General features: G+C 36.3%; 2 protein-coding genes across 2 annotated transcripts; both read right to left on the bottom strand.

Annotated features, from left to right (window-relative positions):
- Positions 1-4,315: 4,315 nt before the first annotated feature.
- ocstamp (osteoclast stimulatory transmembrane protein) lies at positions 4,316-7,508 on the bottom strand. The gene is made up of 3 exons (XM_082188376.1): positions 6,870-7,508; positions 5,520-6,510; positions 4,316-4,813 (listed from the first exon to the last, which is right to left on the bottom strand). Exons 1-3 carry the CDS (start codon positions 6,911-6,913, stop codon positions 4,430-4,432), a joined length of 1,419 nt encoding a protein of 472 aa, XP_082044502.1. The 5' UTR covers positions 6,914-7,508; the 3' UTR covers positions 4,316-4,429.
- Positions 7,509-7,648: 140 nt separating this feature from the next.
- Positions 7,649-23,231, bottom strand: slc13a3 (solute carrier family 13 member 3). The gene is made up of 13 exons (XM_082188372.1): positions 23,029-23,231; positions 21,026-21,291; positions 19,815-19,978; positions 19,399-19,462; positions 18,089-18,268; positions 15,193-15,318; positions 14,660-14,752; positions 14,456-14,560; positions 11,935-12,032; positions 10,356-10,468; positions 9,978-10,139; positions 9,065-9,202; positions 7,649-8,970 (listed from the first exon to the last, which is right to left on the bottom strand). Exons 1-13 carry the CDS (start codon positions 23,134-23,136, stop codon positions 8,794-8,796), a joined length of 1,794 nt encoding a protein of 597 aa, XP_082044498.1. The 5' UTR covers positions 23,137-23,231; the 3' UTR covers positions 7,649-8,793.
- Positions 23,232-23,243: the final 12 nt, after the last annotated feature.

The following is a 23,243-nucleotide window of genomic DNA, read 5'->3' as shown; positions in this document are numbered from 1 at the left end:
TGTCATTGTGGGTTTTTGGTATAAGGACCTTTGAAATTGAACAAGTGATATGGACATGTAATGCGGTCAAGACTTGCCTGGAACTACTTTAGCCGTGAGTTTCCCTGAAAATAATTGCACACCTCTGAACATTCGACTACCAGTCAGAATCAAGCATTCAACAGCCCCGTAGTAGAAAAGGCATTTAATCAGCCAACTGTGAATTATAAAATTAGTGCAAACCCTGATATGTGGTTTAAAGTGGTCATATTTAAAATCATTTCCACTGTTAGATCTGCTTTTAATGTTAATAAAGAATTTATGTGCCAAAAACAATCATAATTTAGCTTATGTATGACCATTTGTCTTATAATTTGCACCGCACAAACTGCTAAAATCAGACTGAAATAATCAGCGATCTTATTAAAAATTTACATCACATATTCAGATCTGTTTGACGTCAGTGAGACGTGAGAGGAAAAATGTATTCCCTCTGATAGCCTAACCCTTTATTATCTACAAGTTATTTAACATAGGCTACCAGACAGTCATAAGATAAACCACTGATACTGATGCACACACTGCAGCCCCCTAAAATTTTTTTTTTTTTCTGTGCTGTAAGACCTTTTTATTTCCTGTCCATTGTCATGTTTCCATCATCCAGTCCCTCCAGACCGAGCTCTGAGCTGCACTAACATGGTGCCTTAATGGATTGTGGACATTTAGGTAAAAGCAGAAAGATGTTGTCACTCTGTTAAACACTGAAGTCTGTTTACCTTTTTAAAATGTCATAGGTCAGATTACATGCCACTTACAGCAAGTAAACAAGAATTAAATATCAATTAAAAACATCAAAAGACAAAATAATAATAATTTAAAGTCGGCATAAAACAGAAGTTGCAATGGTGTTTTTTCCCCTGTTGTGACGTATATCCGAGTGAAATGGCTTCTCGAACAATAAAAATGTAGGGCGGGACTTGATTTTGGGTGCGTCTCAATCAGCTCCCTAGTTCAGTATTCAGGGCAGGAGGTCGGCCATTTTAAGGTCTGTCTCAAGTGCAAAATTCTTCCAGCACTGGAACGTTCACTCCCTAAAAAAATCCTACAATGCACCACAAAAACCAGGGAGTGCCGATGCTCTGAAGCGCGAAACATAAAATGCACGAGCCAACTCAATAAATATAATGACGCGTATATGGCTATATGTCAGCATAAACACACATCGCTAGACAGGTAGTGAACCCATCTAGAACATTTATAATTAATATTTGGCTGAAATGTTGTAAGGATATGTAACAGAACAATGTGTTTAAATAGCATTAAAAATAATATCAAAAAGATACCTGTGTTGATTAATACCAGCGGTGACGTTCTTCAACAATGTACTTTGATGTTGTACATAGTCATACCAGAAATCAAGTAATCACTGTCCCAATGTGTAGTGAGCCAGGGTCCTTACCACTGCCCGGATTCGTGAAAACGATATACTGATTCACGAGCTCGGGAGCTAATTGAGATGCTAATCGGGAAGTAAGTGACTTTCCCACGCCACGTAAAACGTAAACGTCAGATGTTGTTATAACATGCTCAAACTTGCTACAGAAGCGAGGTTGTGTTGTTGCAAAGTGCTGGACGAGCAGAAAAAGACAATATAGCAGAGACATGTTTTGAAACCGGTGGAGATGACAGCGCAGAATAATGCCGCTCATACCAGCCTCCTATGTTTCTGTCGCTGCCTCAGAGACGCAGTAGTCCACCATGTCGGCTACACATTTTCATGTGGTAAATAAGACAACATCTCTATTCCAAACCCCTCCATGTTGCTATTGCTGTTGTTGTTGTTGTTGTTGTTTTTTGCATGTAGGCCTACCTACCAACTCAATGCCATTGCCATAGAAAACAATGCAGATATTCTGGAAAACGAAAGAGCGGCATGGACACACAAATCGGATCTGAACACTTTGCTATATGGACACTGGACAGTCAATCATTTTAGATCATATTCCAATTGTAAACACAAATAATCGGATTTGAACTGACAGTGTGAATGTAGCCATAGACTCTATGCACAATTTCTTTCGCGTTTCTTCTCAGCCAGCTCAGTTACATCTGTGCCAGAAGCCGTTTTTGCTATTGGTGATAACTATGTGAAGATGGTGCTGGAGAGGATGACAAATTACACTCGCTGTTTACCAGAGCTTCTCCCCATTACTGTAAATGACTTTAATTGTATTGTGAGGCAGTAAGCTGTCACACACAACAGTAAGAAGGAGAAGGGCTTAAATGTATATATTTCGAGTTACATCAAGTGCGCCTTGGCCATTTCACTGGAACAAGATGGATACAGTTCCCTTCCTAATGAATGTCACTAATGAAGTGACAACTGCAGACCTTTTGTATGTGATGTGATGTTAAATCCCTCATGTCGAATGTTGTGTATCCACTTTCTACGTGTTTCTTCGTCCACAGGAAAAGTGTGGAAATATAGAGTTGGACTTTGAGAAGGTCTCACATAATGGGACACAACAATGTTTGGCCGAACTACTGTCTTCCCTCCGTTTGCTTTCTGGAAGCCAACTATAATGCTTAACTATATAATAAAGGAAGATATCTGGAAGAATGTTACCAAGCAGATCTCGGGCCCCATTGACTACCATAGTATTTTTTTTCCTACTATATGGTAGTCAATGGGGCCCAATATCTGCTTGGTTAATTTAAACATTCTTCAAAATATTTTCCTTTGTGTAGGCTACAGCAGAATGAGGAAATTTAGATATGTTTGGAACAACTTGAGGGTGAGTAAATGATGACAGAATAAAAAATGTTGGGTGAACTGGCCCTTTAAATAACGGATCATTGAATAATAAATAAATTGAATAGTATAACATTGTTTTTCCATAGTATGTCGCTGACCGCGGCTGACAGGCAGAAGCTGGCAGTGACCGAACGCGCCCTGGAGCGGCGGATGATCTGTGTCAAGAGGACGGACCACATCAGCAACGAGCTACTGAGGAAGACGAGCAAGGTCAAGGATGCCGTCAACCAGGCCGAACAGGCCAAGAAGCGCTGGGCCGGACACGTGGCCAGGAGGTCGGACAGGCGATGGACGCGGGCCGTGACCTAATGGCCTCTCGACATCAAAAAACTTTCGGCCGCCCCGCATCACGATGGCGGGACTCGCTTACACAAGACGTCTGGCCAGGGACCGAAAAGCCCGGCAAAGTTGTTTTGGCCTGCGTCGAAGGACCGAAGTACAGGCCGATTGAAGATTGAAGATTTTGCTATAGAACATGTTATGCAGAAGTAAAGTCGCTGGCTGAGATTCACTGGAAATATGGAAATAACTGCATAGAGAGGTGCAGGTATGACGTCACTTTTTAGGCCAGCCGGCAGTTCACACATCACACTGGTGATGTCACACTGGTCAACAAAAAACCCAATAGGAATTTTCCATTTTGGATTAAAGCAACAAAAAAAAAACAAGCTCTGTGATCAACAAAGGTTTATGATACTTACACATTTTGTCCATCAAGATCATTTTCACTGATAAACACTACTTTTATGAATTTTGAAGCCTAAATGCAGTTGCCAGAAGTAAAAAGCTAAAGGTAGGCTATAAATGAATTACAACAAGGTCCCACGAGTCACGACTTCAATGTTACCACCACTAAGCTTTCAACAACTCTTTCAGTTTTTATAAAACATTTTTTTTGAGTTAGAATAGTTTTTAAGACCATGATTCTAAGCATAACAAGGCTGTAAAAGCAGACTGAGCTAACATACCAACAGTCTTTGTTGTCTTATTTAGCAACCACCTTTTTCAAGACACATAGCAGCTAAAAAAAAATCACGAATGGGGTAATACTGATTTATTTTAAGTTGTAGAATAAAACGTGAAAGTATCTTGAGCTTGTGTTAACCACAGACCTTATTTCAACCACATTTAAAAAAACCCAATTGACTTCGGGATGATGGAACCGGAAGTGCTACAATGCTAACTTATTTCCGTGTTTTGGCCACTGATCTATATAGATCAGTGGTTTTAGCCTACAAATTTACGTCATGCCTGCTGTGGTGCTGTGTTCTGATATGAGTGACAGGTTAACCCATCCTCACGCCAGAAGAGAAGATATGTTGTTGTGAGAGGGAGGGAAATTATTTTGATTAAAGATTATGAGCACACATATATATAAAAAAATATAAAAAAATGATGTGGACAGATAAATAATTTATAATGAATACTGCAGTTTTCCATAAAATATAAAAATTCAACTTTAATAGTCTATTTTGTACATGAGAACTGCGAAGTCTAGGAAAAAATATTTCAACAAAATACTTGATTCACAAATGTGAATATGTACATTTATTATGTATACGATAATATACAGTATGTACTAATATATGATAATATACAGTATGTACTAGTCAGTAAAATTGTAGGCTAGACCTATTATTTATGTAACTGATCTGTCATCCCAGAGACATATTCATCTTGATGTTTGGTTTCTATAAAGAAAACATTTTGTTTTTCTTTTTGTTTACTTAGAATTTTCTTCATAAGGAATTCAACCCTTCTCTCCTCCTGCTGCTGGAAAAAAGAAGCTGCTACTTTCCTCCGAAGGCGTCGAGCGTAAACCTCCAGCGGCAGCAGGGTGTAGCTGAACAGATAGAGGAACACCAGCGCCATCACTACACTTGGGTTCAACTTACTGGATTGGGCCTCACACATGTTTGGATCAGAGTGAATGAGGGCTGTGTAAGGTCTGTTGAAGTTGACATATTCTACCATACAGTTTGAGTTGAAGAGCTGACAAAGGTCCACCTTTGATTCAACCTGAGATGATTAGAAATATAGGGGAAGAGAAGAGAGAAGGGTTATTGTTTTTCACAAAAGTGAACAGTAACTATTTACTTTCTTTATTGGAGTATTTTCATTTTGGGAAACGTGTAGGCCTACTTCACTTAACTACATTAAATGAATTTTGTGGGAATTCATACAATGTGATTCTTACTGAAACCTAATTTCTATGAAAAATATGAAGGTCCACCCCTTAAACTAACCATCAGTGAGGCATAAGTATCATACAATGGTGTAGCCTGTGAATGAGGTTTTTCATTAGCCATACATTCGACAAAACGTAAAATAGCTAGGCTTGTGTTGGGCCTATACTAACGAATTTTGAAATGGTTTATTGTAAATGGAATTCGTATTTAGCTTATAAATTACATGTAAGATGTTTATGCGCAAAATTAGTTAAAGTCTCATAATAATTAATAAACATGACAGACTAAGCTCAAATCTTCTAACGCTCTATACAGTATATGTGAGAGATCTTATGTATTTTGAGCAGGAGCCTGGATATCAAAATGCAATAAGTTAAGTAATGATGTACAAAATTGTCATTATATACTGGTACTTAATTACTTTTTGAACATTTACATTGGTAGAAATTGAAAAGAAATGCAATTTTTTTTTATATATTTTTTTATATTTCATCAGTATATCTGTATTTTAAGGAGAAACTGGTGGAGTGGATTACCTTGAAGTTGACATTGATGCTGATGTTAGTGGATGGCATGTTTGAAATCCAAGGGCCTCCTGATTTCACCAAGTAATACAAGAAATGGTCCAGCACTATCAAAAAGATTGTCATTAACAGATACAGAGTGATCCCCAGGGCAGGAACCAGACATTTGAAAAGTTCCCTTTTAGTTATTCTGAAACTGGTGGAGTTTACTCCATTTTTCACATCCTTTGCTTCAACCGCGATCCCTTTTTCGACTGCTTTCCTCCTGAGCCCACCTGTGATATACGTGTTGTCAAATCTTACAGACGTCAAATAAGAGCGAAGGTACATGACAGACTCTGTCAACAAATACAGAACAAAAACAGCTGCAAAGATTCTGCTGAATAGCAGCTTCAGATCCTGTACTTCACTTTTAACTTCAGAAAAATCCTCCTGCACTCGCTGACTCAAGAAATGCAACCGTCCCTTCACTTCTGAGACATTAATGTTTGTGGTGTGATCAAAATCACGTAGTGTTAAACTGCTTTTCCCTTGCTCTGCGCTTCTGACTAAATCGCCCTTGATGGTGTTGATGAGCTCTGAGCTGCTTAAAATACTTTGAGAGAGTTTTTCTGATGCACATTTCACAACATGTGTTAGAGTTGCAATGTTGGCAGCCATGTTGGGTAGAACGTAGAGCACTACAATCATCACAGATGCGGACAAGAGCAGTTTACGGCCCTGTCGGGTAAACAGTGTCGGGAAGATTAGTGTGAAGGCACATCGGAACGGATGGATGAGAGATGACAGGATAAACACAGCTGTGGCATAGATACCAACTGCAACAAATGCCGTCTGGATGTCATATTTCAAAAGGTCTGTGAGCCAGTGGAAAAGTAGTGAGGCAGTCACAGCAGCCATTAAGAGACAGAGAACCAGTAGAGCGAGCAGATGACCTGAACTCTGAGGAGTTGGAGAAGAGTAGCACAACCAGAGCCTCTCCATAATGTTCCTCACTGAGGCTCTAACACACACAAACACATAAATAGGAAAAGAGATGAGAACATAGACGAAGGGAAAATATTTGTCTCTATAGCAGAGTCAGTATAGCCTGAAGGTGCTGTAAACGATTTTTATGGAATGGTATGCAGAAAGAATACTAATTTTGTGGGGAAATTTCTGATTAAAGCTGTACATCTAAATAATAATTCAAAAATAAAGACAAACAAGTATAGCAACTTTGATAACTCATTTCACAGCGTTACACAGTATTGTAATGAATTGCTATAGCAAAATCAACACCTACATGTATGTAACTAAATGTAGTGCAATAATATTATATACACACTGTAATATAAAGTGTGACAGAACATATTGACATACCTGAGGGAAAACAAAGAGAGACGGTAGTTTCTTAAGGGCATCATTATTGTCGATTAAAAGGAGGCTTGAAGAAGATCATGGATTTATCTCAACATTAAAAGGTCGGTCATCATCATCAAAGCAAAACTGGTCAGCTCATATTGAGCTTGGCACCAAATACACCCATATATATACTGTACACTCAATCCTATGACTCTGAGCTGGATGCTGAACACACATGTACACTGACTCATACAGTTGCTAAGATTCACATGAGACCCAAACACAGATCACACCGCTAAGTCGCTATGATCAGATGACATGAAGAAAAAACGAAACTGCTCTTTTAATGAACCGTAAAAGGAAGATGTACAAAAACAACATTTTAAAAGGGAAGTCTGTAAGTGCTGTGCTTGTTGGTTTCAAATGGTTTTCATGTAACGTGTATTAAAACTGTGTTCTCATACAGTTTAATAAAAAAGGCTTTTTGGTTGGTCCCACAATCCCACTATATTTTCTTATGTACTGGCAATTTTCATATTTTCTTTCTATGGATTTGAGTGTTAAGTCTGTAAAAATGGTTGTGTTTTGTCAACAACTCTACATCATTTTGTTGGATCCAAGCTTTAATTACGATTTATGGATGATGAACACAAGATTATAAACATTTAACACAGAAATGATACACAATTATTAATTACTTGCATACTTTACATAAATACAATAAAATTTACATTCATACATTTGACATTAATACAACAAACTTACAATCTAAAACATAGACATAAGATTATTTATTAAAAATATTTGAGATTTTCATTGTTAAATTTCAAACATGTTTCCTATTAGTTTAAAACTACATAAATATGATATATTTTAAAACATTTTTAAATGTCCTGCCCCTAATTGGTGAAGTGGCATCAAGGCACAAGAGAGCAGTGCTGAACAGGAAGTGAGGTTGTGATAGTGTTGATCCATCATCCTGTGGGAATCCCTCAGTTAAGCAATTTTTCCACTTCTTTTTAGTCTTATATCTACACACAGAATCTGGACTGAATGTGTATGTATGCATGGATGCCCTTACAAAAAATGTTTTCAAGTGTACTACTGGTATACTTCTTTTAAACAAAAAAATAAGATTTCTGTGCATTATGTTAAGTCTTTGTATGTACTTCTCTGAACTTAAAACTACACTTAAGTATACTTGACTTAAGAGAAATGTCTAAGTATATTTGGCCTATACTTGTACTCAATCTTTTGATCGAGATATACTTAAAAGTTTAAATAAGTATTCTAAGTATACCTTGTTGTTGTTTACTCTTTTGATTGAGGAGTAAATACAATAAATACTATTTTCCACATAGTTTTACATACTGTGTTATATACTTACATTGTTTGAAAATACTGATTTATAAAGAAAACAGATGTGTTCCTAATTCTGAGTATGTGAATCTTTGTGCAGTCCACTGGTAGTGTATGTACGTTCCTATTTAGGTAAAAATTACCTAAAGAGGAACATAGTACTATATTTAAAGTGCAAAAATAATATATAAATAGTAAACTATAAGTTTGATGTTAAGTTCACTTAACAAAAACTTACAGGAATACTTGCAATGTAAAACTACTGAACTAGTTGTTTACTGAGAGTAAGTGTACTTTCATAAACTAAAAAATGTGCTACAAGTATTTAACTATCAGTATACCTATAGTTGCAGTACAAACAAAAAACGTTGTGAACTAGTTGTGTACTCAAAGTTTACTACTGATACAAATCAAAGTGTACTTTTATATACTAAAAAAGGGGGCCAATTTAGTCCCAAGTAGTATTGAAATAGTACACAAGTATACTACTAGTACATGGATATTACTTACTACATAAAGTATACCTAAAATTAACTTGAAGTGTAATTATTTTTGTAAGGGTGTCCATCTCTGTAGTTGTTCTCTAGCCTGTCATATTCATAGCTGATACAGTATGTGTAGCCACAGTTGCTAAGGAAGCATTCAAAGGTCTTGCCCAATCAGGGTACACATGTAGATTGAACATTTTAAGACCCCATGTGTTCATGGCAAGAGACACGCACAGAATTCCTAGGATGTTCATCACAAACCCTGTCTTCACCTGTAAACATCACACATCTTATGTTGCAACTGAAAACAAAATCTGTGAATAATGATATAATGATTTTAATGTGTTTTTGTAGTTGTCTTCTTACCATATCCTTGACCATAAGATGTCCAGAGGCAAATGCAATTGAGTTAGGGGGTGTGGACACCGGAAGCATGAAAGCGTAAGAGCAACCAGTCGTTGCTGGAATCATGAAGTACAGTGGGTTGACTTTCACACGGATGGCCTGAAAATAAAGTATTTGGTTGATGTAATGTCACAATGTAATACTACAGTATCTACAGTACTACAGTACAGTATCAAATTCATCACAATTTGGCAGCATATACGGTATGTTTGGGTCAGTAAGATACATTTTTTATTACAGTTATTAATTCTTTTATTTAACAAGGATGCATTAAATTGACCAAAAGTGAAAGTAAAGACATTTAGAAACTCTGTTCACTAAAAAAAACTGTTTTGAACTGAAATCAGTATATTATAATGAATTTGAAGGATCATGTCACACTGAAGACTGAAATAATAATGCTGAAAATTTAGTTTTGCCATCACATGAATAATTTACATTGTAAAATATATTTAAATAGAAAATACATTTAATAATTTATGATAATATAACTAATATTAGTTTTTTTTAAATCAAATATTAAATATACATACCTATACATATACTTAATGTTTATGTAAGTCACACATAGCAAACTGAACTAGTTGTTTACACACATAGTAAACAACTAGTTCAGTATACTGCAAGTATACTTGTAAGTTTTCTTTATGTGAACTTAACTATTTATATATTATTTTTGCACTTTAAGTGTAGTATGTTCCTATTTTGGTATTCATTTTTAGACTTGAAATATACCTTTAACTGTACTTTAAGTAGATTTGAAGTAAATTCCTACATTCCAGCTTGTAATCAAATATTATATATACATACACAGTGTAAATCACACATAGCAACAAACTGGTAACACAAAGTTGTACTTTAAGTTTGTCTGTACCAGTTCAGCGATGACAGGGAGAAAGATGATGATGGTGGCCGTGTTACTGGCAAATTCAGTGAAGCAGGCGATGAAGGCTGTGATGAGCATGACTGCGACTGCGGGAGGGACCTGGGCGAGAGGCTGCAAGTGGTTTCCTATCCATACTGCTAACCCTGACTCCTATTGCCAAAAAAAAGTCTTCATGGTTTAGGTCAAGGTAAGGTTGTTTTGTTCAGATATTTACATTTGTTCTAATTTCAACATTGCCTTCAAGTGAATTATCAACAATACAACTGCATTAGAAGAACCTTTTATGCGTTAATTACAATTTGAACTTTTAGCCTTGTAATGTCAAGTTCCAGCTTGTAATTCAGCGAAAAGCAGATAATGAGGTACCTCACAGCCTTTGGCCATTGCAAATCCACCACCCAACAGCAAAATAATATTCCATGGCACACACTCTTGAGCTCTTCTCCATGACAACAGGGGCACATATGGAGTATTTGAGGCTGGAGACAGAGTAGAAATTAAAATGACCTCAAGCCAACTGACGATCATTGATCAAATTAAATGTTTACTGTATATATATATGTTTAAAACTACATTGATTTTAAGACAGTTAATTCTACAACTTGCTCAACATTCAAAACCTCTGAGTTTTATTTCTGAATTTGATTACATCTTTTGAACTGCACAAGGGAAGAAAATTTATTGCAGCATCTGACAGCAGATTAAATAAATACATTATCCTCATCCTCAACATGGTAATGTGGACTCCAGAATGTCTGATGGTGGCCACTTTTCACAGCCTTTAATATAAAATGCAGCCTATGACCAACAGAGGGATTTATACAAGTATGTTTTAAACAGCATATTTACTTCTTACTATACAGAGAATAATACTATCACAATATTCATGTTTTACATGTGGTGTAAATTTAACTTGAAGTACAAAGTAGTACTATGCTGAATCAATCTCTAAAGTTCAGCACAAAAACCTATTATAGGTAAACAACAGGGAACATGTTGAATGTGCTCAGCCAAAAAATATGACGTTACAAAACACTTTACAAATTCACACTTCAGACAGAAAGCCATAGAAGACATCTCAGCAAAGCTGGTGACGATAATAATGCTACAGTTTTTTTTTCTGTTGCTCAACTGGCCAAGCAATAACAAGGTCATGGGTTCAGTTCAGTTTACAAGAAAACTAGTACAAAGATAAAACGTAAACAGTGAATGTAACTTGCTCTGGATAACAGCCTCTGGCAAATGTATAAATGTACAATTTACAATGCTGTTCCACCTCCAGAAACAGTTTAAAGTGGCAGAAACATATGTATTTTCATTTGAGCACACACAATTTATCACTAATACTCAAATGTATTATTTTACAGAATTTTTAATGAGCCAACTAGATTTTAAAAGCAACCAGCCACTAAAAATATGCAACTAGAGAGGGATTTGTTTTGCAAAGTGGATTATTGAAAACGAAGAAACTGATTTTCCAAATATAGACTATAGAAATGTACACAGTGTAAAAGAAAGGTAATAACTTGGGAGATTTGTGTGAGATTAATATAATCTCTCTGCACACAGTTCTCTGCTGGATCTCTCTAGACACGCTAATCTAAATCATTAACATTCCTCGTCTTATTCAACATTAACCACACTCACACGTTTTCTAGAAACCTTTTTGACTGGCAGAATAAACTGTGCAACTGGAAAGTTACTGAGGTAACTGAATGTAGCGACGATGTTTGTGCCTGCTAAAAATTCACAACAGAAAACAGTGTCTCAATTTACGAAATTCAAGCCTAATGAAGCCTATTATGTCTTAGGGGCATGATTTATTCTATAAATATTAATAATATTGATTGATTGCTGAGTTTTCTCAATTTAAAGTTTATAATTTCATAGTCCAAACTCAATCTCTCAGCTGACAAAACAGAAAATCAATAAACCACCCACTGACCTCTTGAATCAAACCACCAGCGAAGAGATGGACGCTGGGATGGAAAGAAAAAGAGGATGGAGATAATGATGACTCCAGTAACAGCGTCAGATACATAGCTGAAGGGAAATAAACACACAGACATTCAGAGAGAAGCAGTTATCATTCAGTGTTGCGTATTTCAAGCTCCAATTAGCAACATTGGGGCAAAGTGAAATTATTCAGTGTGACTTTCTGATAAAAAAGCTTTCCCGTTTTGAAATGTTCTACTGAGAATTAAGTCATGGACTACTGATGCTTTTAGGGTGAATACTTACTGACTGTACCTTTAATATTAGCTTCATATGCATCCAACTGGGATGAACATCAAATGTTCATTGTGGATTATAAAAAGACATTCCAGACAACATGAATTATTCCTTATAATCAACCTCCAAATGTCTTACTTTTAGTTGTAAGTATTTTAAAATAGAAAAAAAAAAAAACTCACTTCCCCTTTAAATAATTTACAGCTGGAAATATGATATGATGTCAAATGTCGAAACAATTTTACAGACAAGACATTAATGCCAGCAGCAATCCTGATTTCACATCTCAGCACATTAATATGAACCACTGAATCAATGTAATTGCCATAACCCAGCTAACCAATTCATCATCTCGTTTAGAAACAGCGTGCTTTCAGTCATGTTCCTCTCATATAGGTGTTGAATAACGCATGCACACATTATAATGATCTCTCTGTTTCTATTTCTCCTTAAGTTGTGGGTTTATCTTGGGTCTTAACTGAAGGGATGACTCAAGATGAACTGACATCCTGCAGATAGAGAAAGGTTAGCTCAGTGGGAGTGAGCAGATCAACTGGTCCATATTTTTGAACCTCTTTGTCTAAGTGCATTAGTGTGATGGACCACGAAAGAAAAAAAGAATAAACAGTGTCTATAAACAAGTGTAAACCTGCTTAAACATAACAGAAAATGTATGATTGACTAATATAAACAGCACAATTTTTTTCTATATCTTAGAATCCCCCCCCCAAAAAAACCCATAAAAACAATTAAAGCAGTAACTCCTAATTGCATTAATTTTTCATCATGAACAATAGACCAAATCCTAATGGCACAGGTTAGCACACATTAAATGCATTTGACCTTTACATAATGGAGGATGGAATAAATACGTTTAATATGTCTAAATGTGACACTCAAAATACGTAATGCAACAGAAAATATAACTGCACACTGCAGAGTAATGACATCCAAATCATCATCCAATAATTAACTAATTGCTGTTTCTGTATTTATCATTCTTTTCTCATATAAACTTTTGTTAAGAGAGAATAATTGTTAATTAGTTCATTATTGGATGATGATTTGGATGTCATTACTCACTTCCGTGATTTGGGAAAAGCCCTTAAAAGTCCTGGCAGAAAGCGATGCAAAAGGATGTAGTGATATTTTGTTGGTAGTACCAGTTTGTTAACTAATAATTGTTGCAAACTGGTACTACCAACAAAATATTAGTGCATTCCTGAAACTGGGCGTCGTTACACTACATCCTTATGCATCACTTTCTGCCAGGACTTTTACGTGCTTTTCCCAAATCTCGGAAGTGACCTCGACGTCCAGGTTAGTGGTAGCATAAGCCATGAGGCAAGTGTTATTTAAATAAACTTCTTTTTTCTTTTTTTTTTTTTTTTCCCTCGGGGTGAGATGTTAAACCGAGGTCCTGACTCTATGTGGTCATTAAAAATCCCAGGATGTCCTTCGAAAAAGAGTAGGGGTGTAACCCCGGCATTCTGGCCAAATTTGGCCATTGGCCCCTGTCCATCATGGCCTCCTAATCATCCCCATATACTGATTGGCTTCATCACTGTCTCCTCTCCACCAGTAAGCTGGTGTGTGGTGAGCGTTCTGGCGCAATATGGCTGCCGTCGCATCATCCAGGTGGATGCTGCACATTGGTGGTGGTTGAGGAGATTCCCCCCTTCCATATGTGAAGCGCTTTGAGGACCCTGAAAAGCGCTATATAAATGTAACAAATTATTTATTATTATAATTATTATTGTTATTAAACTCCTGATGTACTTACAAACTTTCCAATGCCTCGTTTTATGAGGACAGAACCTGTTTGTACTACTGTAGAAGTTTGGTACCATTCCGGGCATTATTAGTGGGGTAATTTATGAGATAAAACCTTGGATCCATTAGCGCCTGCACTAAGCCATTCGGCTGATATCTCAAAATAAGCTCTAACTTTAATAATGTTCGACCAAGAGAAAAAAAGCTTCTGGGAGGGTGTTTGGCTCGAGGTCATGGTGCAAAGGACATGGTTGATTTTACTCCGAACCATCCCTTTAAGAGAGTGTGCAGTTATTTATTTTTTTGCATTAAGGTTTCCCTTTTAATTTGCACTTCTTAAGGTGTGCGTTTTCTTTTCTTTTCTTTTCTTTTGACTCATAATAAGTCCGTTTTATAATAATGACATAACAAGTCAGACTCATAATTTTTCAGTATCTGCCTGTCACTGAGATGTGTCTTACCCTTTGGTGAAGAAAACCGACCATCCTGTTACAAACTTCGGATCTCGCGTGAACAGAAGGATGGCAAAAATTACGAAGAAGAAAGCGATAGATCCTTCTGCAAACCTAGGAGAGGGGAAGAATATATTTTAATTTAATTAATGTCAGAAAGCACAACAGAGGGAAGTACAAGTATTTAGGATGTTAAAATGCTCCACAACCTACTTTATTGGGCCCAGTTTCTTATAGTCCTCATCAATAACAGCTTGTGCTTTTACTTCTGCGGCTGCCCGTTCATCATGTTTGCTAATACAAAGTCTGTGTAGAAAAAAACAGGCAGTAGTACATGTACATTGGCATGGCATGTGGGTTTTCAAACTGGGGGCCCAAGAGAGTACTACGGGGTCTGTTCAGACAAAAACATGTTAAAATATATATTAAACTGAGTAATTTAACCAAAATAAAATAAATAAATACATCTAACAGTACAGTACTATAATTAATAGCGGAAAAAACATTATAATGTAATGTAATAGAAATAATAATATAGTATTTTACAAAATAATAATAATATTTTACACATTCATAATATTAATTTTCATGTATAAATTGGGTCTTTATACATACAAATATATAGCTGCCTTATAATTTTAGGATGGGGTCCCTTGCATGAGGATGATCATATTTTTGGGCATGTGGCTTATAAAAGATACAGTAGTATACGTGTGTCATTTTCTACATTTAGACTGCGTATTTACCGTGTGTTGATCCCGCCATAGAGGAAAGCGATCCAGATCCAGCCCAGAAAGAGGAAGAGGAGCATGAGCGGGAAGGCGAAGACAAACCATGAGCCGAAGTTTATGAGGTCACATTCAGGGAAGTAGCTACAGATACAAACATGGCAAGACACTGCAATTAGTTTGACTGTTTTTTTTCTCCGCTCATGAAAATAGTTTTAACTATTTTCCACAGACCCCCTAGTACCCCCTTGGGGCCCTCTGGGGGTCCCCGGACGCCACAGCAGAAACGCTAGTATCCGAGAAACATGCAGGTGTTTCGTTCCTGAAATATTCACTTTCGTTTTCGAATGACTCGTTTAAGTAAATGATTCAATGACTCACTCATAAAGGCGTTCATGCCACCTACTGGCATTAATCAAAGTAACCTGCAGAAAGAGTCGCTGAAAAAAACATCACTAATGCGCTTGCGCTATACTTAGCGTTTATAAGTAGGCCTTTATACACTTTATATAAATTATATAAATCTTTTTTGCTTCACTTTTTGTCCTTATCACAACTTTAAGATAAGGCTGTCTAGAGAACATAACAACAGGAGTTTTAATTAGCTAGATATTCAGTGTCATTTTTAAACTAAGGAGGAATAATTGAGTGTCAGCTGTTTTGTATCTATGTATTAAGTGTTGTCTTGATCAATCTTTTCTTACAGAGCCAGATTCATTTTTATTTTTTAATTCTAATTCATTCTAATACATTTTTCATTTAAAGGCCGGCCAAAGCAGAAGTAAAAAATGGTGATCATATCAGCTGTAAAGCGTGTTTTTGTGTAACCTCAGCTCTTCTTTTGTCTCTCCTTTTTGTCTAGTCATTATGAGACATGTTCTTAGCCGATTAAACATCAGTGATGAAATATGGTAAATGATTGGAGGCTGTAGCCAAATGAGTTACTGCATTACATTCACAAAACCTAATCTAATCACATCTGAAGTATGCAAGAAACTAAAACAAATATACACTGCATTATTCTCTCAGTAAGTAAGTTTCCATTTGAGATATACTCTATACAGCTCACCTTAAGGCTTTTAAACAAAGACTCTATCACTTAACATGATAAAGGTTGAACCACAACACTGCATTGGTTTTATTTTAACAAAACAGTACCTTTGATCTCTCACTTCATGACATAATTATATGTAAGCCAAAGGACAGTCAGTTCAGTTTGAGGTCTTCATGCTTATCCAGCCAATAAGTTAAAGCAAGAAAAGTTAAATGTCTATTTGGTATAATCTGATTCTAGACTCACAATTTTGGTTTACAATGCATCATTTACATGCAAGTCATGAACAAACTAGCTCAACAGCTGCAATAAACTACATCCACTAAACTAGCTCTCAGTCTTTCCCCACAGCAGGTGCTACACTTTCAGATCTTTATGTCCTGATGGCAGCACATTTAGACTCTTTAGCTACGTTTTATGTACCAAAAAATCTGGACCCTTTTAAACCTATTTGAATAAATAGAATGATTTTGAAAAAAAGTCATGACAATGACGAAGAACTGGAAGATTCTGTACTATTTCTTAGGTTACTTGGGTAAATCTGTGACACTGATCATGTGAACGCCTTTGTTGAAAAGGTCAAACCAAAGCACACAAGATGTTCTTTGACCATTCTCAAATCATGATTGGTAAGATGGATTCTTAGGTTTTTCACGAACTTTTATAGTGCTGGAATTTTGCATCAAATTAGAACATTTCTAAATATAAGCACCATCACTTGTGGTCTCTAAATTCTTGAACCCACTGTACATCTATTTTTAAAAGTTCCTTTATGAACATTGCAGATTTGATCCTAGAATAATTTTTTATTTCATTTCATTTAATGAAAAGACCACAAATATGTTCATTAAAATGTTCTCAATTGGATCTAAAAAGCTAATATCTCATGTCACATCTCATGCAATGTCTTTGCTTGCTACAAAAGTACAATTACTCTGGTCTTGCCTGGGAAAACTGAAGCTGGGATTTCAGCCATCTCAAACTCTGTGGTAATCGTGAATGGAAACCAAACTATGTTCCATTTTGGCTTGTTGTTGGTGACCTAATTACTTGGATAAACGGCTTTGTCAAAGGTACGTGGCACCCAAAATTCTTGTTAGTACATTAGTTGAAACAGTGCAGTACATAAATGGCACAATCACTGCGACTGTTCAACAGGGTTTTTATTTTGTTTACTTAAGTGCAAGATTGTGTGTCACATAGTAATCATTATGAAGGCAGACTACATGAATAAGTGAGCCAAGAAAATAAACCGACAAATGAAGTCAATTTAGTGGCACTGAGAAATGTATTCATATTAGCGTTAATTAAAGCTAATGCACTCATTTGGATAGCGCTGATTTAATTCTGTAAACTGGAGCCTGCATGGCCTGAATAAAGATTCTCATCTTTGACATTGTTTCATTTGAGTTAATGGAGATGACTGCAGATAAAAACTGAGGGGGGACACTATAGTGTCTTCCAGGACTGAAACTGAAAAAATCATATAGCCATTGTGCTGTCAAAAGACAAATTTTCTGCCATTTAAGTATTTTAGAGCTGAACATATTCATTATAGACATTTCCATAACTACACAAAATAACCACAACTCTTCCATGAGCACTTATAGTAGTTTTTCTTGTTATTCTTTTACTGTTCTTTCACTGTGCCTCTGTGTCTAGCCTGCATGTGCTCTTCAAAGCAATTTGGACCTTTGTATTGCAGCACTTTTTTTCATGAGCACTTTTCACTTTTAAGTTGAATTGCTCATGTTGTATTCCTCTTATGCAAGTCAACTTGAATATAAGCATCTGGTAAATGAATATACATATGAATAAAAGAATGAATGCACAATTGCATCCATGGAAAAAATGGTATACCTCTTGAGCTGACCCACCAGGATCAGGTTGGGGGCTGTGCCAGTGAGGGTTGCAGTTCCTCCAATGCTTGCAGCATAAGGTATGCATATCAGAAATCCTTTCCACACTTTCATCTGGTATTCCGACTCTCTTCTGACCACTTCCAGATTCGTTTGCTCTGATCTGTCTGTCCAGTCAGGTCTGTGAGGTTACAGAGGGGACTGAATCTCTTAGTAATGACTCAGACTTTAATATTTAAGGTTATGAAAGGATGATCTAACAAGTTTTCATATTCACGTAGTAACATTCATAAGCTTAAAAAACTCCAGACTATCATTACACTAATTTTGTTGCTGCAATAACTGCAAGTCACATTATACTGATGATGATGTTGAACTTTTAATGGTACATTTATTTCAATCATTACAACTCTTGTAATAGTTTTAGCATGTTAATGTAGTTGGCCTTGGCAGACTAAATCGAAGCGTGCATAATACACTAATCTATATAAATGATATATAGATCAGTGGCATCAAACTGTCATGTGATTTCAGTAGTTTTCTGTAATCTCTTTGAACCCATAAACTAGTGTCTATATGATTTTTACCTGATCTCAGATCAGTTTTATACATTTGTAGACATTTAATGACATGATAAATTAACTAAAAATGAAGAGTTGTAGGTTGCTGGTCTGATTAACCAAGCTCTACATAAAACAAACAAAACAAGCCCTACAATTTAATAATTATAGAGACACATCATTTTTAGTGGTATTAGATGATTTGTTAGTAGATTACACCTACAATAAAACATTTGCAGTTGGTTTGTAAAAGGTGCTTTTATGGATATTTGGGCTGGGTTTTCATTGCATTTACACTGTTCTGACACCCGTGTGTGGCGTTTTGAGCATGAATCATTTTGCGAAGCAATTGGTTAAATTAATTAAAAGTTTTGAAACACTTCGTTTCTCCCATCATTACTGCTAATGCAGACATGCAAAATAATGCTGCTACTGTATAAATAGAAACACATAATTCCTGTAGCAGATCTAGGCAGGTGGAGCTGGGGGAGGTGGAAGGTTTCAGAGGAACTCTGGTAGCAAGCTGAAGGACTAGCCTACAGCAAACACTGAACCAGACTATTTAAATGTTTAAAAAATGTAAATGATCAGCAGAGGCCAATCAGCTTGTGCCATGAAGTAATGATGTAATTGCTCGCAGCTTGCATGTAAAGGACCTATCAGACTGTGCCCTGTAGTTTCATGACTGAACTAGATATATCAAATCTTCAAGTTCTTGTTCAAAGAAAGTCAAAAATTTATTCTCACTTACCTGTCATCTGTGGTTAATATCTGTTTTTCAAAAGGAAGCACATGCATCTTCACCTGAGAATCACCTGCAATGGAATGTTTTATTTGCATAACTTAGAATTAAAATATATATATATATTTACTTTTTTAAATAAAAGTAGGCTTCTCAGTATCTTTACACATTAAAGAAATCTTGACTGACAAAAAAAGAAAAAAAAGAAGAAGCTTTGTTCAGTTCAAAGTTCTCTTTAAGGTTGTAGGGCCTATATCATGTTATCATGTGTGCGTGTTGATTACACACACAAATAATAAAATAAATATTCTCAGACCAAATCAATCTAAATTGTATGCTGATGTCATTATTACATTCAATAAAAACTTTCATTTCCTAATTAGCTTGCAACACACAGAATATAAATTTTCCCCCACTCTACCAACCCTCTGGGTCCCGCTTGCCCTTGCAGTTCTCTTTTAGAGTCTCCAGATTTCCAAACAGACTTTCCAGTATGGCGTTAGCAATGGGCAGCATCATGGCTGTTGTGGCTGTATTACTCAACCACATTGACAGGAAAGAGGAAGTGATCATCATGCCTAAAATCAGCCTGGATAGGAAACAAAGACAAGTAGAGTCATACCTTATATATTATTACGCAACCATTCCTACAATAATTAGTGCAATAAAATGTGACCACACAGTACACACTGTGTACATAGTAAAACTGTGTCAAATGGTGAAGCTTAAAAGTAATTTTATTGCCTATAAAACTGACAGTAGAATTTATATTCTATCAAAACTACTTTTCTGTCTGCACACACTGTCCAATAAATAAAGATAAACAACTCCACAATCAATAAAGTATAAAAAGTATGTTATGTATGAAAACATTGTGAAAAGAATATCACGCTGTGAAATACTACAATTTATTCGCAGAAACACATTCAGTATTAAATTACGTTTGACTTTTTTCTTTCAGTTTTTGTGTCTGAGAAAACTTAAGATAAATATGTGGAATGAGAAAAGCTATATAAATAAGCAGAAATACTTTTGTTGCATTGTTTCCGATTTATCAAATGTTGCACCGACTAATATAATTGATTTCTGACACAGATATTTGAGTAAATGACCAGATTTTATATTTGTGTAAAAGATCAAATTTCCGTGTTTACCATCTACAATTGCTAAAACTTAAAGACAACCTATCGATCTCCACGATCAACTTAGCTCACGATGCTTTAAAAAAACGCAGCCCTGTTTAGTTCCTTTCTCTATGAAGCCCCTCATTTTGAAAAACGCACTGTGCTCTCATTGGTCGACTGGATTAGTGTGTTCCAATTGGTCAACCACTTTGAATTTCAACACAATACTAATGCAACTCAACCAGGCCTCGCCCCCTTTTTTTCATATGCCTTTGCAGGAATTATTTAAATGAGGAATATTGTGACGTGTACGTTCCTGGAAGAAAACTCAAGACTACAATCGAGGTGGTTCAGGGAGTTCAGAATCAGTGTTTACTTATATAAAAAATAACTTTGTGCTTTGTAACTTAGTAGACCTTATTCATGCTCAAACAGCAACATTAAATGAAAGAAAGTTGAAAATGTAAAGAAAAAAGCGTAATAGGTCCTCTTTAAGACAGAATCTTTCTCACCAGGCGGGTTTCACTCCTACAATCTTCAGCACCTTGAGGGCTATACGGCGATGGAGACCCCACTCCTCTATAGCAGATGCCATCACTAAACCACTCAGGAACAGGAAGTTAGTCTCCAGGAAGTACTGCGGACAGACCTTCGAAGAAGGCAGGATTCCCATGGTGGGGAAGAGGCACACGGGAAGCATGGCAGTCACCGCCAGCGGGAGCGCTTCGGTACACCAGTACACTGCCATCAGAAGCACCACATACAAACATTTGCCCTCCTGGACAAAGAAACAGATAGATGTGTAGATGCAGGGATGAGTTAATAAGGATTACTGTGACTGAATGGAAATTCATTTTCTGCAGATGTAGATGTATGTGCAAATATGCGTCAGCAAAACATTCACTAGGCACATTCTCAGAGCAGAGAGTAGCACATTCATTTTAGTGTAAACCTGTCTAAGAGTTAAAGTCCTTGTAGGTATATTAAATATTCTAAATAAAGTCCTGCATTGTATTAAAGATACATCATATTCTGACACCTTTAGAAGGCACTATGAAATATGGCATTGGCATGATGCTAGACCTTTTCTCACTAATTTCCCTTTTCTAAGCCATTTTGCAATCACTTATAACCAAGTCATTCTCGGTTCATTATTAATCAGATCATTCTTGGAGGATGAAGTGTACAGTGGCTTGTTAATAATCTCATAAATTATGAACAGAAAGCTTTTGCCTTAATTTTGGACAATATATCGCTTCATCATTCAAAACATAATAAACTTCTTTTTGTTCAATTTTCTGCTTTTCAGCTTCAATGGTGCCTTTGTGTTGTCTTTCTTACAAATTATTTTCACCTTTTGTCAAAGGTCAAAGACGTTTAGGCATTTTTGTATGCCTAGGTGTTCAAATAATTTTGGGGCAACCAAAAAAAAAAAAAAAAAAAAACATTCTATAATTCAAACATGCATGACTTTCTTCTGTGGAACACAAATGAAGATATTTTGAGAAATATCTCACTGTTTTTTGCAATGGAAGCTTGTCACTAGAGCAGTACCTTTAAAGGGTAAGTTTACCCCAAAATTAAAATTCTGTCATTAATTACTCACCCTCATGTTGTTCCAAACCTGTAAGACCTTCGTTCAGCTTTGGAACACAAATGAAGGTATTTTTGAAGAAATCCGAGAGCATTCTGACCCCCCATAGACTGCAACATAATTGCCACTTTCAAAGCCCAGAAAGGTAGTAAAGAAATCGTTAAAATAGACCATGTGACAGTGTTTCAACCTTAATTTTATGAAGCGACAAGAAGACTTTTTGTGCGTAGAAAAAAGAAAAGAAAAAATTATTATTCAACAATGTCTTCTCTTCCGTGTCAGTCTCTGACGCTGTTCATGTGAGCACCACAATGCAGGTGTGTGATGCTGATGCAGGAGCCGGCCAATACTGAGCTGGCCATCTGAAGTAGAACCCAGAAAAGACTGTCATGGAAGAGAAGAAATTGTTAAATATAGTCGGGTTGTTTTTTTCCGCACAAAAAGTATTCTCGTTGCTTCATAAAATCAAGGCTGAACCACTGTAGTCACATGGACTATTTTAATAATGTCATACCTTTCTGGGCCTTGAAAGTGGTGATGACATTGACATTGCAGTCTATACCTTACTCTAAGAAACTAATACGCACTTTTTAGGTGTAAAAAATGTCATGTCATTTTAAGGGTAGGCTACTGCCCCAGTGACAATCTATTGTACCCCTAAAGATACATTTTTGGAAAGTTTGTAACAACATTAGCTTGAGATTTTACATTTTTGGTCCCTAACTATCCCTTTAAGAAACAGGTGCCCATGCTCTTTTTCGTCTACTGATAGAAAATAATTTCCTAAATAGGTCAATATCTGCGAATATTTACACAATTTTAATCAGATGTGTGACAATTCTGCTGCTGTAACGCATAATTAACAATCCTCTGTGTTCAAACGGCCGTAGCATAAGGTGACTGATTTTAACAGCTCTTTACCTTTGTTGGCACAACGAAGAGCAGCGGGAGCAGCAGTAGCGGGGCGAGTATAAGAATGAGCTGTTTGCGCGCGCACCAGAGCTTCTTGGAAAACTTTGCAGAGTCCATTGCGGCATAAAACCTTTTTTCCTTTCCGACTTGTCTTTGCACTGGGACAGGCTGAGGCTCTGGCGCTTGGTCTCCAACTTTATTACTTTTGCTTTATTATTTTTTAG

This window comes from Leuciscus leuciscus, assembly GCF_965113295.1.
Source record: "Leuciscus leuciscus genome assembly, chromosome: 13".
NCBI lineage: Eukaryota > Metazoa > Chordata > Actinopteri > Cypriniformes > Leuciscidae > Leuciscus > Leuciscus leuciscus.
The sequence above is the reverse complement of the archived record's forward strand: the minus strand, read 5'-3'. Positions and strand labels throughout refer to the sequence as shown.